Source organism: Carettochelys insculpta, chromosome 3 (genome assembly GCF_033958435.1).
Source record: "Carettochelys insculpta isolate YL-2023 chromosome 3, ASM3395843v1, whole genome shotgun sequence".
Lineage (NCBI taxonomy): Eukaryota > Metazoa > Chordata > Testudines > Carettochelyidae > Carettochelys > Carettochelys insculpta.
The window spans coordinates 193,595,667-193,608,622 of NC_134139.1; the positions used below are offsets into that span (position 1 = coordinate 193,595,667).

General features: G+C 43.1%; 2 protein-coding genes and 1 long non-coding RNA gene across 3 annotated transcripts in view; 2 read left to right on the forward strand and 1 right to left on the reverse strand.

Moving 5' to 3' along the window:
* LOC142010596 (uncharacterized) overlaps positions 1-3,718 on the forward strand; it is a 33,507-nt gene extending 29,789 nt beyond the window's left edge. The window contains exons 2-3 of the long non-coding RNA XR_012644843.1: positions 3,061-3,177; positions 3,638-3,718. This is a non-coding gene — a long non-coding RNA (uncharacterized LOC142010596). The remainder of the gene's footprint in view (positions 1-3,060; positions 3,178-3,637) is intronic.
* Positions 1-12,956, reverse strand: part of WDCP (WD repeat and coiled coil containing) — a 41,000-nt gene that overhangs the window by 23,686 nt on the left and 4,358 nt on the right. Inside the window, exon 3 of the mRNA XM_074988988.1 lies at positions 384-2,407. Within this exon, the coding sequence (XP_074845089.1) occupies positions 384-2,300 (1,917 nt within the window). The 5' untranslated portion in view covers positions 2,301-2,407. The remainder of the gene's footprint in view (positions 1-383; positions 2,408-12,956) is intronic.
* The window catches only part of FKBP1B (FKBP prolyl isomerase 1B), a 71,220-nt gene continuing 62,564 nt past the window's right edge, over positions 4,301-12,956 (forward strand). Inside the window, exon 1 of the mRNA XM_074988990.1 lies at positions 4,301-4,364. The gene's annotated coding sequence lies outside the window, so the exon portion shown is untranslated. The remainder of the gene's footprint in view (positions 4,365-12,956) is intronic.

Consider the following 12,956-nt stretch of genomic DNA (forward strand, 5'->3'; position numbering starts at 1 on the left):
TTTAAATTTCATAAGCTTGCTGATGGGAATGGGCATCACAGCCAGTGGGAATATTCGTTATCCCATCTCTACACAGAATAAAAAACGCGTTCTGTGTTCCTTTTTGATATATGCATGCATCTCCAATTAGCCTCAGCAGTAGCTACATCTGAGCAATGAAGGAATAAAAGACCTGAATTCTTGTGGTGAATCTATAAAATTCAGCCAACTAGATGCAGCAATGCAATCGATCATTTAATTGACAAGTTATTTCACTATGAATCAAGTGTCATGCTCAAATGAAATCTGCTAATTGGATTGTGAAAATTAAAATGCATAACCTTGCTTTAAAATAGTTTTAAAAAACCTACCTGGTAAGAATATTAAATTAATTAAAAAATTACCTGATAAGTGATGTGGACAAAAGGTGGCTCCTGAAAAGATGGGTATGCTAGGGATAGCTTCTTTCCATTTTTAGTGAAGTCTGTTAGTTCAGAAAGGTGCAGCTGTAACTCAGTGAAGCTGCTACACAGCCGTTCTAGATTCCTGGATATGTGGCTTGCTCCTTTTTCACTTGGCAAGTTATTTTTAGGAGAAAGAGAGATTTCTTGAATCACATCCAACTGCACTTTAGGAGAAGCTGGTCTGTTGGAAAACTTACTTGGGTTCCCAAGTCCAACCAGGGACAATGACCGATTAATTGGCTCAGTGTCCAATGTTTCCAAAGCAATCGATGGGTCTCCTGAAGCCCTTTTTTCATCAAAGTCACTCACGCTTGATGATGAGCTTCGTTCATAACTGGGGCTCTTTACTTCCTCCATGAATCTTCTCCTACCAGTAGGGGATTGAAAGATCATGCTAGCTGGCATTAACAACTCCCTGCTCAAGGACTGATCTCCCATAGCAAGATTTTCAAAGAACTTCCGTTTTCCAAGAGTATTCACAGAGGATTCAGAATTAGAAAGCAGATTCTGGGTAGCTTCAGATGGTGCTGAATAATCTTCAAATATTAATTCTTTGATCATTAAACGAAGAATGTACCTTTCTGAACTTGAAGATGGAATGAGAGCAGGATCAGTGAATTTCTGCTTTCCAATCAAAATCAGCAAGAGTTTATCTGTGAAGAAGCACAAACCCTTTGGTTTTTCACTTTTCTCCAGCTGGATTTGTTGAATATTGGGCATGCAGGAAGAGGTAACTGAATAAACCAAAACAATGTTACAAGTATTGGATGCTACTGCCACAATCTGAGCACTAGGGTCAAAAGCTATTATATCAGGGACCAGAATGCCTGGGATGCTGACTTTTCTGGTGGTAGTTACTTTTCTCTCAAAAGTCACCAAGATCAGGTATGAAGAGTCTTGATTGCTTCCTGGGATATAGTCCTTCCGTCTCAGAGGAATAAGTGGACTGGGATCAGATCTCCGATGGTTGGCCAGGATATGGGTTAAATCCACAGGACCTGATGAAGAAGAAGCTACTGAATCAACAGCCACTGATTTTTCTGAGTCAATTGATTTTCTTCTTAAGTCCATGGAGTATTCTTCATCCCCAAGTGCCAGAGAAGACTGAGACTTTAAAGAACCTGTTTCAGTACCAGATGGCACATCAAATGTAATGCCTGCATTTAAGCCATAGATCTTATCTAATGGAAGCTCTGTGGCTACAGCAATTTGAAACTCCAAGGTAGCTTCTATAGCACAGATATAACCTCCCACATCAAATATTGGGCAAAAGAAGCAAGCATTTAAAGCTTTCTGAGCATCATCCCATATGTAGGAATGAAGGGCACTGCCGATAGCAACCACTAAGTGATTACCATCCTTAGTCCAGCAAGCGCAATGGATGAGACCACTACTTTTGATATCTGCCTTCACTCTGGAGTTATCTGCACGAACAGCATGTAAAACTGAGGCATCCCGTTTAGTAAGCACGGCCAAAATATCCTTCTTGGGATGCCACACGCAGCCCTGGGAAAGCATTGGGAATGGCTCACCAATTTCACAAGTCTGGGAAACCAGGAGATTTTTCTTTTCTGCAATGTTCCAGCTGAGCTCCCAAACAGTTACATGTTTTTTATGCTGGACAGCAAGCAGAGCTGGTGTGTCTGCAGTATCACATGGGCCCCAATAAAGACCTCGAACATGTTCAAACTGACCAATTACACTGGAGTCACCAAACTTGAGTTCTCCCTGGTGAAAATGTAAAGCCGTCAGTGCCACTTGCTTCCCATCTGTCCAGGCAATTCCATGCACAGGGTGTATGGCCTGATGCAAGGCATTCAGACCAGTTCTCAGAAGTTTTGCTTTTCCCAGCTCCATCCTTTTAAACTTCCCGTTTACAGGTGATTTTTCCAAAATAAAAATCCACGGGATTCATTTGAGCATCCACATTAGAAAAATGAGTCCCTCGCAGTTGACTTGTTTCCCTGTAGGTGAATCAAGGTGATTTTTTCTCCCTCGTAAGCAAGGAACCTAAAATGCAAACTCTTTCACCCTCTGACTCTCCAGCTGCTCTACTAGGTATAAATCCATGTGAAAGCTGCTTGTGCTATGCTTTTTCCGGGAAGGAGTTATAAGCTTCATGTGATGTCTAACAAGATTTAGCTAATTACTGTATGCTTCACTGACATTTTCTCAGAAGCCTATTTTTAACTCTTAAAGGCTGGGAGTATATTTAAAAATAACACTCTAATACCTTGACCTTTAGTGTATGAAGGTCTCCGTCAATGAATGGAGGAAAGAGATCCTATGCTTAAGCCTTGGCAATAAGCTACAGCATGAAACAATTATCTGATGCTTCTTTGCAGACGGTCTTTGAAGGAAAGAGTAAGATTTAAGCATATCCATTAAGAATAAGGGGCAGACTCCATTCTCTGATTCCTATCCAATTTCAAAGATTCCTAAGGGGCTATAGAATGGGAAATAGGAGAGGGAAATTCTACTTTGTGGTTATATAAAATGTGTGAGACAGGGAGACAAGACAAGCAACATAAACTAGAACCAAGGGCACCTGATCTACTTAGTATTAGTTTCTCTGATTCCCCATTTACTTATGTTGTTTTCCTCTTGGACTTCCCAGGTGTTCGTTTCTGAACGTCTGTGCTCTGTTCTGCATATCTGTGCCCTGTAAAGCCTACAGCCCAAGCTGAAAAGGGCAGGGTGTGGATTCCCCATCAGTGGCAATTGTTAAAGCAAGGTACGAGTTTTTCTAAAAAGGTATTCTCTAGTTCAAACAGGAATTAAGTCATGGATGCCCTAAAGCCTGTGTTAAACTACTTACACTAAAGGACCAAATGGTCACTGCTGACCTTACAATCTATGATTCTCTGTCCCACTGAGTGGTTTTTGGCAGGGATGTGCTCAGTACTATTGTTCTTACTGATTCACTTGTGTCTTTTGCTGTTTACACAACATTAATGATATGAAAAAACTATATGGGCCCAGCTAGATTCCTAATAACTGTGTGTACAGACACATTACATCATGCAAAGCATAGCTATATACAAGTTGTTGCTCTGGCTGGTTTCTGGCAACTTCTAAAAATATATAACATGGTGAGAAGTATAAGTTGGTGAGCCCTTTAGTGATGCTCACCATGGTTTATCTACTTTGTTTGTCTGTGAGTCTGTATGTCTATCTGTGTGTTTCTGTTCAAGAACCCCACCTAAAGGGTGAGAGCTAGGACCACCAAAATCCATATACAACTTCCTTTGATCAAGGTAAGGTTTGGTTGTGCCATGCGGGAGGGGAAGTGAAGCTCCTCCACGCCCCAATTCCTTGGTTGGTGTTCTCCTTCTTCATTGTCAAGTAGCAAGGGGAAAGTCCACATTTTGGAGCATTCCTCACACTGGGGAGGGCAGGGAGAAGATGAGCTATGCACTTTGCTCTCACTACCTCACAGGAGAACAGCAAGAGGTTGGGGGTGGGCTCAGGGCAGGGAGTGAGTGTGTGTGGGTGCAGGAGTCAGGGTTGGGGGATGAGGAGGAGCTCAGGACAGGGGTCTTGTGGTATGGGGGGTGCAGGAGTCAGGGTTGGAGAGCGAGGAGGGGCTCAGGGCAGACGGTTGAGGGTGTGGCAGGGTTCAGGTTTTGAAAAATACACTCATTTAAATAAAGCATGTATATTTTTCAGAAAAGCAAAACAACACACATAATTACTGACTTAAGAACCCAAGCAACACCAGGTATATTTGTTAGTATTTTGTATTTCAAGGGACACCACCCTATTCCTATACATAACACTGCTGTTGCTTCTTCTTGTTTATTATGTGCAAACTGACTTTACAACGAAACATCTATCTGCAGTACTGAGGAGATGCCTGATGTGATGATTGGCACAGATGTTGTCAGTAAAATTTTAAAAACTTCCAGCTGAAAGGCACAGGTAAGAGGAGCACACTTTATCTGTGGTTTCTGAACTCTTGGTGATCACATTTATTTTTGTCTACATCTGCAGCTAACCCATATTCATCACCAGTTCCATTGTTGCTGACCATGTAACTTCCATAATGTGCACAAGACTCTGGGTAAAACACTGCAGTGCCTGAGATTAGGAACCCTGATTGTGCTGTGTTTCCATCAATCTCCAGGACTGGTTGAATGGGTCAGTCAGAGGTTCTACCAAATAAAATGGCAGCTTTTGCCACAGTGATTGGAGTAAATAGGGACTAAGATTACCTTAAAATGTTGTCCCAGCAACTCCACAGACTTGCAGAGTCCATTCAGATTTATGTGTGTATTTAAGACAACGGCTCATTAATTGTTTCCCTGCCTTCTGGATTTATTTCACTAATACAAGCAGTGGCATTCTTTGGTATAATCATCTCAACTAAACTCCAAGTTACATCTTTGTTATCACAGCAGACTATATTGCAGCTGGATGGTAGTAGCTTAAAATGGGGCTCTGGCATACTTGAAACAATATAAACTTTCTAAAACATGTAAGTCTGTCTAGTGGGAAAATCTTGAAGGAGGGTCAATGTTGTACAAGAAACTCTAGTAGTTAAAACTTGAGACGGCAGCTCATTGTCCCACAAGCCTTGTTGGATTTGCTGACAGACAAAGCAAGTAAGGCATGTGCAGTTTTCCTAGGCCATCCACGTGGAAGATCATTTTCTATGTTCTATTCTCAGGACTTTCTCATCTCCATGAGCATACCTCTTTTCAAGCACCACACTGCCATTGCTTTCTTAACCATGCCTGTGCCATACCTACCCACTAAACTGTACCTCCAACAGCCTACATGCTGAGAGGACAAATCTGTGGGACTTGTTGACAGGCATCCACCACAGAGGAGAGTACTGTATAAAACCTCTTCATGAGGCCCTTTTTCAGCTGGCCCTTCATAGTTTTAGGGATATCTGAATTACTGTGTTTATTTCTCTCTGATTAACTTACCAATATGTTCAAATATTATAATGACAAATGCAATAAAATTTCACTGGTACAGTGAAGAGGTAGCACAATATATTCAGTAGTAATGTAACTATAGTGTGTTCCTAGTTCTTAATTGTTAAGACCACCTTTGTTTTCAAGCCCTAACTCCACCTAACTTCACCTTAACCAGTAAGTGTACCAGATAATTCATACAGTGGATCACACCCAAGAGTAAAATTTAGAAGTAAATTAGAAAAGACCATGAGGTTAACAAATGTGATCTATTAGTTCACTTCAGGAAAATTCGCTCTAAGACTGAATTTTTCTGTTTAGCTCTTTTTAAAGGTTTGGGAGCTAGCTACATTCAAGGAGAACCCTGGTAACAGTAATGATCGTAGTAGTTTGTTTATTACGATAGCACATAGAGTCCTGCTCATTTCTGTGGGCTCTTGTACTAAGAGCTGTACAACCACAGAATTAAACAGATGGCTCCCTGCTCCAAAGAGCTTATAAATCTAAGTGGAAGACAAGAGACAAGGGATGGGTATAGCCATGCTGATGGGGGAGTATAAGAAAAAGTGAACCAGTACTGGTATGCCAGGCAGTGACTCCAGCATACAAGCAGCCTAACCATTGTCTAGTTTTTTGTAGATGTCATGGCAAAGAAGAGTTTTAGACAGGGAGTTTAATAAGCTAGTTTTGAGATGTTTATGGGAAATTCCTCCCAGCTGTGAGAAGCAGCCTTGGTGAATGTAGGAAGGTTTGCAATTTTAACAAGAGGGCTGCGGAGTCTGGCATCCAAGAGTACTCTGAGATAGAAATTCACTTCTGTCTAGTTAATGTGAGATGACAGGTTCAGCTCCAGTGCAGGGGCAGTGTGTGAGGAGGGCCAGTGTTCATGGGGAGGCACAGGACTTCTGAACAGATGGCTTTGCCCTCTTGTGAGTCCCTTGGATTCTACACAAATTCTCAGGAATCTGCTAGGTTTGGGGTAGGCCCTGGGTGTTTTCCTGTAGGGAATGGGGGAATCCCACCACCAAAGGGAAATGTATGAGGACTTTTGCAAAGGAATCCAAATGCAGGCTTCCTTCTTCTCAGACCCCTCCCACAAGTGTTTCTGTGGGAAGGAGTAATATGAGCAAAGGTGTCTGTGTATTACCTGTTCACTCTGCAGTACCTTTGACTATATGAGGTTTGCGTGAGCTTTCAGAGGTTAAATTAGACACTAGGGGGTGCTTGAACGGCTGCATGCATACAGTAGAAGACTACTGAAAGTAATAAAAGGAGAAAAATAATAAAAAAGGTGACAAGGTTTAAGTCAAGTGCATTCCCTGTTTATGCCATGTTCTTCATTCCTGCAGTGTATGACTGAAAGTCTGACAAAATGTACTGTGACTCATTATAGTTTCCTTATTCAGCAAGGAAAATAAAAAGTAGAAGTAAATGGACAACCTCTCCTCATTCAGACTGTGTATATTTCTACAAGCAGAACTAGTACTTAATACATTTTAATACATTTTTCATGTGCATTTGGCATGCACTGATTTCTAGGGCACACACACAACATGGACCTGTCATGTGGAATGGCCATTGCAGCACCATAGATTTTCTTTAAAATCTGCTTTCTTACAGCAGCAACATTAATAGTCTGCTAGTAACTTAAGACAGCTGTAGTGTGATAAAAAAGGTGAGGAGGACTGTCAAGCTCTTGCATGGATATTGAGCCAGATTCTGATCTCATTGGTAGCATTGTGAATTTTGATTTACATTGGTGTAACTAAGATCAGAGCAAATAAGGAGCAGTTCTGTAGCACCTTAGAGATTCACAAATTTATTAAAGACCTTGTTTAGAATGTGGTTTGTAGTCCACTAACCTAGCAAGTTTCTCCCTTATATAATCGTGCTCATTGTAAGCCCTCCCCTGTGAAATGCTGAGTGCCTTATGCATTCAGTGTGATCATCTCATAGGATCAGACTTAATTTTTATTTACTCATGGTGTAACAGAGGATAAAGTATTAAATCTCTCTTGTCCAAATCATGCTGTAAGCTAAGTAAATCAATAATAAGATTCCTGCTGATTTCAGCAGGAGCAGGAACTAGCGCCATGTGGAATAAAAGCAGTGCTTTTTTTGTGCCGATGCTTGCCCGTACTGAGTACCAGCACATTGTCAGTCCCAGCAATGGGATTGGCTGGGGAAAGAAGGTGGAGAGCTGGCTGAGTACCAGCACCGTTTTTTTTTTTTTTTACAAAAAGGACACTGAATAAAAGCTTAACACTAGCAATTTCTCCATTATTAACCCAAATGTATGACTTGTCTACACAATATGATATTTTTAACTTCCAAAAATACCACCCTTGCAATCAACCCACTTCATTTTTAATAATTTTAGTTGATGTGTCATTTAATGTAATAAAATCAAATAATTTTGCTTTGCTTTCTTTAACGCTTACATTCCTATGTCTTTCAGAAAGTGTCTATCTTTAAAAATAGCCTGGCTGTCACTATCTTACTGAAACAGTGTGACAGTGATGCACAATTAATAAAGATATATAATAAGTAACCTGTCAGTGTGGATCTGCTGGTGACAATATGTAAATCCAATCCCTTTATGGTTATTATTTCTCTTTGTCGTTATTACTCTCTGAACTAGACTTCACCCACTCTGCTGACAGGAATATTTTGTGTGTGGATAGCAAATCAGTGTGGGACCTATTGTCATTTTTAAATTAAAAAAAGAGTTAATTTTCTTTTGGTGAGGTACTTTAGTTTCCCTTAAAAATGTTTGTATAAATGTAAGACTCTCAGTTTCCCTGTTCTGATTATACCTGTGTCAAGGAGTGGATACTCCATGTTGAAAGTTGGTTTCCTTCAAACTTTACTTTCTGGTGGGAAGAAATGTGGCATGCTTCTTCCTGGAAGTTGCTAGGAGTAGAGGTTTCACCCCATCTCCCAACCTTCTCCAGGCTCTGAGGGAAACCACCAGCAAAACAGAACATAGGTGTGGAAGCTTTCTGCTCTTTGCTACGCAGAGACAGTATGGCAGTGGCATAAACCATGCTGTCAGCAGCTCCCTGGGGTGTTGATGCACTTGGCATTCCCTTTGGGTGTGATTTTGTGTATGGAGGGTTGTACTGCACAAGTTAGAGTAGGACAGTCCAGCAAGCATAAAAGGACCTCTCCTTCCACCAACACTCTCCATAACCAAACTATAGAAGCAGAACATCATGGAGTACCTGAAGGAGGAGACTCCACAATACTGGGGAAAAGGAGACCAAGCCAAAAAGTGGGTACTTCTCACCCCGACACCTAGCAGTGAACCTGGGCTCAGGATCTCTGCATCTTGACAAAGTACTTTATCTCATACACAATAAGTGAGGAAATAGGAGGAGGGGAAGATGAGGAATGTTACCTAAATTATGTTACACAACTGCTTGGTTGTCATGCACATATCATGTTTCAAATATGTTTCCTGGTATGTACAGAAATCCTCATCATCACCAAATTGTTAATATCCCTTTCCAAGGAATGGTTCCACCTTTACTAAGTGCCTCCCAACCAGAGATTGCCCTATGCTCTCTTCCTATCCAACAACTCTCTCAACTAACTGACCTGCCTTCATTTCCTTCCTCAGCATATACCATTCCCCAGCCCTCCCTCTGTGAAAACCCCAAGCAAATTATCCAATGAGTACTCCATAATTCCCCTAGACCAGGCCTGCCAAAGCCTTTTTATCCAGGCAAATACGCCTTTTCCCATGGCAGGGTGGGAATCGGGAAGCGCCCGCGCGCACGGGCCCCGAGCTACAGCCACCTCGCCCCCTCACCTCGTGCAGGCTCTTCCTGATTCCCACCCTTCCACTCCCCTCCTGCTGTTGCTGCTGCCTTGCAGCCACCTGCCTGGGCTGCTTTCTAAGCGTGCAGCTGGAGGGGAAGGTGATTCCTTGGTATGATGCTCCAGTGAGAAGGCTCAGGGGCGCTGGGCTGCAACTGCAGGCAGTGTAGGTTGCTCCCAGCCCGTCTCCTTCTGCGGGCTGCAGCCCAGCTCCTCTGCGGGCTGGTGCTGGTCCTACCACTGTGCTAACCTGGGTGTTAACATCTCCACATTAGACTCTGACAATGGGCCACATCCCCCCTGTCTGATCTGACTTGTTTTTTCCTCTTTTGATACATACTACTGATAATGGGCCATTTCCACCTTGCCCGAATAGACCTAGTCAGCTCTGGCTCTCCCTTTTACTGGGATCCCACTCTTTTAATCACCCTCCGGACATTTCCCCCCCCCACCGCACTCATGCATCTGATGAAGCAGGTCTTTGCCCACAAAAGCTTATGCTCCAAAATGTCTGTTAGTCTATAAGGTGATATAGGACTTCTTGTTGTTCTCAAAGATACAGACTAACACGTCTACCTCTCTGATACTTGTCATTTTGTTATTAATAGAACATTTTCTAACCTTTGTTGGCTTTCAGTGAGAATGGAAATTTACTTACTGTGAAGTCACTGAACACAATGTGTTTTCAAATAATTAGAAGCATTTTGCATTGCTAAATGTTCTTTGCTACAATTTTCATGCTCAGTTAGATCACTCATTTGAAAACGTATTGTGTCTTGGAAAAGAGAGAAGAGGGTAATGCCATTAACAGCAGAAGAAGTATACCATTTTGATGACAAATAGTTGCTAAAACTTCTAAATGTCAGACAATCTTGTTTTCTATGTAACTCTTTTGGCAGGGGTTGCATGCATGAATTTAATTGAACTAATTTTTGGTGGGGAGACACGTTTTGTGGCCCTGCTGCAGTCTCAGCACTGGAGGAGCTGTCAGGTTCCACTTTGGGGCCAGATGAGCTCACTCTCCCTGCTATGGCCCTGGGTGTGTCTATTCCATCAGAGGAGCTCTGTGTTCTCACTGATTGTTAGAGAGGACATGCCCCTACACCTTTATGCACACCTGATTGTTGGAAAGCAGTCTTAACACTGTGAGTTGCCAACTGGGTGTTGAAACAGTTTGTGTGATAGTGTGGACAGAACCACACAGGACAACAACTATTACAGAAATTGTGGAAGGTGAAAAGTTCCATCAAGAATGTAGCAGATGATCTGGCCCTGTCTGTTCCGTCAGTTAAACCATGTTCAATTCTTGTTGAGAACGGTTCCAGAAATCCAGGATCCATTCTCAACCAGTCATTTTCCTAGCACAGAGTATGGGAGAGAAAGGTGTTTAAAATATGCTATGGTTTCTGTAACAAGTGAAGACCAAACCTGAGACATTCTTCACAACTTAGGGAAATCTTCCACCATTGCATGTGTTTGCAATGGTGGGAGCATTCCTGTAGTCTTCTTGCCTTTGTTTTTGCCATCATTCCGTTTAGACTTGCTCCGTGCATGGTGAATGGTATTAAAAATGCTGGTGGCCAGTGCTCCTGCTATATTTTTTTCCATTCATGGATGGAATAAATTTTATGTGCCCCAAGGCATATGCAGATGTGCACCACCCACAGAAACAAAGCTGCTCAGTGTGGGAAGATGTGGGCGCTCTGCTAACCAGCTGGGAAGCACCTGAATTTCTCCTGGGTGGCTGCCCAACTGCTCAGCTTACAGCTGGAGGCCAGTCTGGTACTCGTACTTCTCCTGGTGCTGTCATTGACAGAGCTATACCAATGACATGACAATGGTGGGTGATGTTCAGATAAATGTCAGTGACTATATATATTAGATACCCTTTTCTAACCCATCTTGGTCTGCATTAGGAATTAACAGTTATTACCAACTAGGGGGCCAACTTTTTAATGTCTGAAAGTCTGACCCTGCTTTTCCTCACAGAGACACTGCTCAGGTCCCAGCCCTTGCTCTGAATTCTTCCCCAGACAGAAGAAGGACTTTTCCCCACCTCTTCTCCTCAAGGCACTGCTTCACCTCTGTCTCCCAGAGTCTGCCCCTTGCTCCCTCCTCTTCAGCCCTACTCTGTCCCTCACTGCTCTTCCCCTGAACAGCCCTAAGGGACTTGCAAACCCCAGCTCCAAGTGGCTGGGAGCAATGGACAGAAGAGCACTGCGGTCACATGGGAGTGACCAAGTGGCCCCACTGGTGAGCAAGGATGTGGTCTTTCTCCACACAGCCTCCTGCCTCTCCCTGTGCTGCCTTCCCAGCAGCTCTATTCCCCATCTGCTTGATCCCTCCCTGCCCAAGAGATGCTTGAGTGTATAGCTGGTGGAAGTGCTGGTTGGTGGGCCAGCTCAGGTTCTTTCCCTCTCAAGAAAAATCCATGCCTGCTGGGAGCCGCTTACCCCACTCACCATGAGGCCCTGCACTCTGTCTTCCACTGAGGCCCTGCAAACTGTGCTTCCCAGAGGGGCTGCCTCAGCCAGTGCACAATACTGCGGTGGGAACTGCTGCTTCAGGGCCGGGCACTCGGCTTCCACTCCCCTGCGGGCAGTAACTGGACTTTTAGTATCCAGTTAGTACCGTTGAATGGACGCTGCCAGATTCCCTTTTCGACCAGACTTTCCTGTGGAAAACCAGACAGCTGGCAACTCTATCACCCAATGCCTTTTCTGTAACAAAGGGAAAAAAAGAGGAGCTGGTACTCAGCTGCTCCCCCACACCTGCTCCCTAAGCCAATCCAATGACTGCATATGCCAAGGTGTCGGTATTCGGTACTGGCAAGTACTGGCACAAAAAGCACTGATATTACCAATAACAGACAATTGTGCAGGGCAGATGGATTTTTCTACACTAAGTGGTTTTTAAAGTGGTTTCACACACTGATGTATTAGAATCACTGTATCACCTTTCTGATAAGAATCTTGCTTTTTAAATAGGTCCTCTCTAAGCTCTGTCTGAAGTAGGAAACAGAACCATTGTGGACAGTGGTTTAAGCGGCATGTCCCCATGAACTACTACTGAAAACAATTTAAGTGCTAAACCAAACTAGACAAGACTTCTGGTGGCTCTGTCTCACAACTGTGTTTTGTGAAGAGGTATTGAAAATAGTTTTGTTCTGTCCAAAGTGTTGCTCGAGCTGTTGCTCAAAACCATTGTTTGCAATGATTGTGTCCCTGAAGCAGACAGCACATAGTTTAGAGGGTACATCAGTACAGTTGGCTGGGATGGGGAGAGACTTGGATATGTTTCTGTAAATATAGTTTGTTCCTGTTTTGTTTACGTATTCAGCAGATGCATTGGTGTCAAAGTGATCAACTTTGGCTGGTGTTGAGTATAGATCATCTCAGTTCTGAATGCCAGGGTGATAATATATGATTACCAATGTTGCAGTTATTGTGGGACTATAGCAAAAGCAGGACTATGTTTAAACTATCCCTGATGAGGAGGCCACTATCAGCTGAAAGAACCTCATTAAGCCAGCAGAGCCCTGTGAAGGTCAGAGGGGTGGGGACAGGGGTTCTCATCAGGATCCTCTCTTGATTGGTTCAACCTGTTCCACCCTTCTGTTCAACGAATAGCGCTAACTGGGCTTCATTAGGAACTTATGTGTTATTTTAATTGCTTAGTCAGAGTTGAAATAAGTTGCAGCAGGATTGAGCTTCTGCCCTGCCTCTCCATGTCCAGAGCTGGCTGTTACTGAGGGGTGAAATCACTT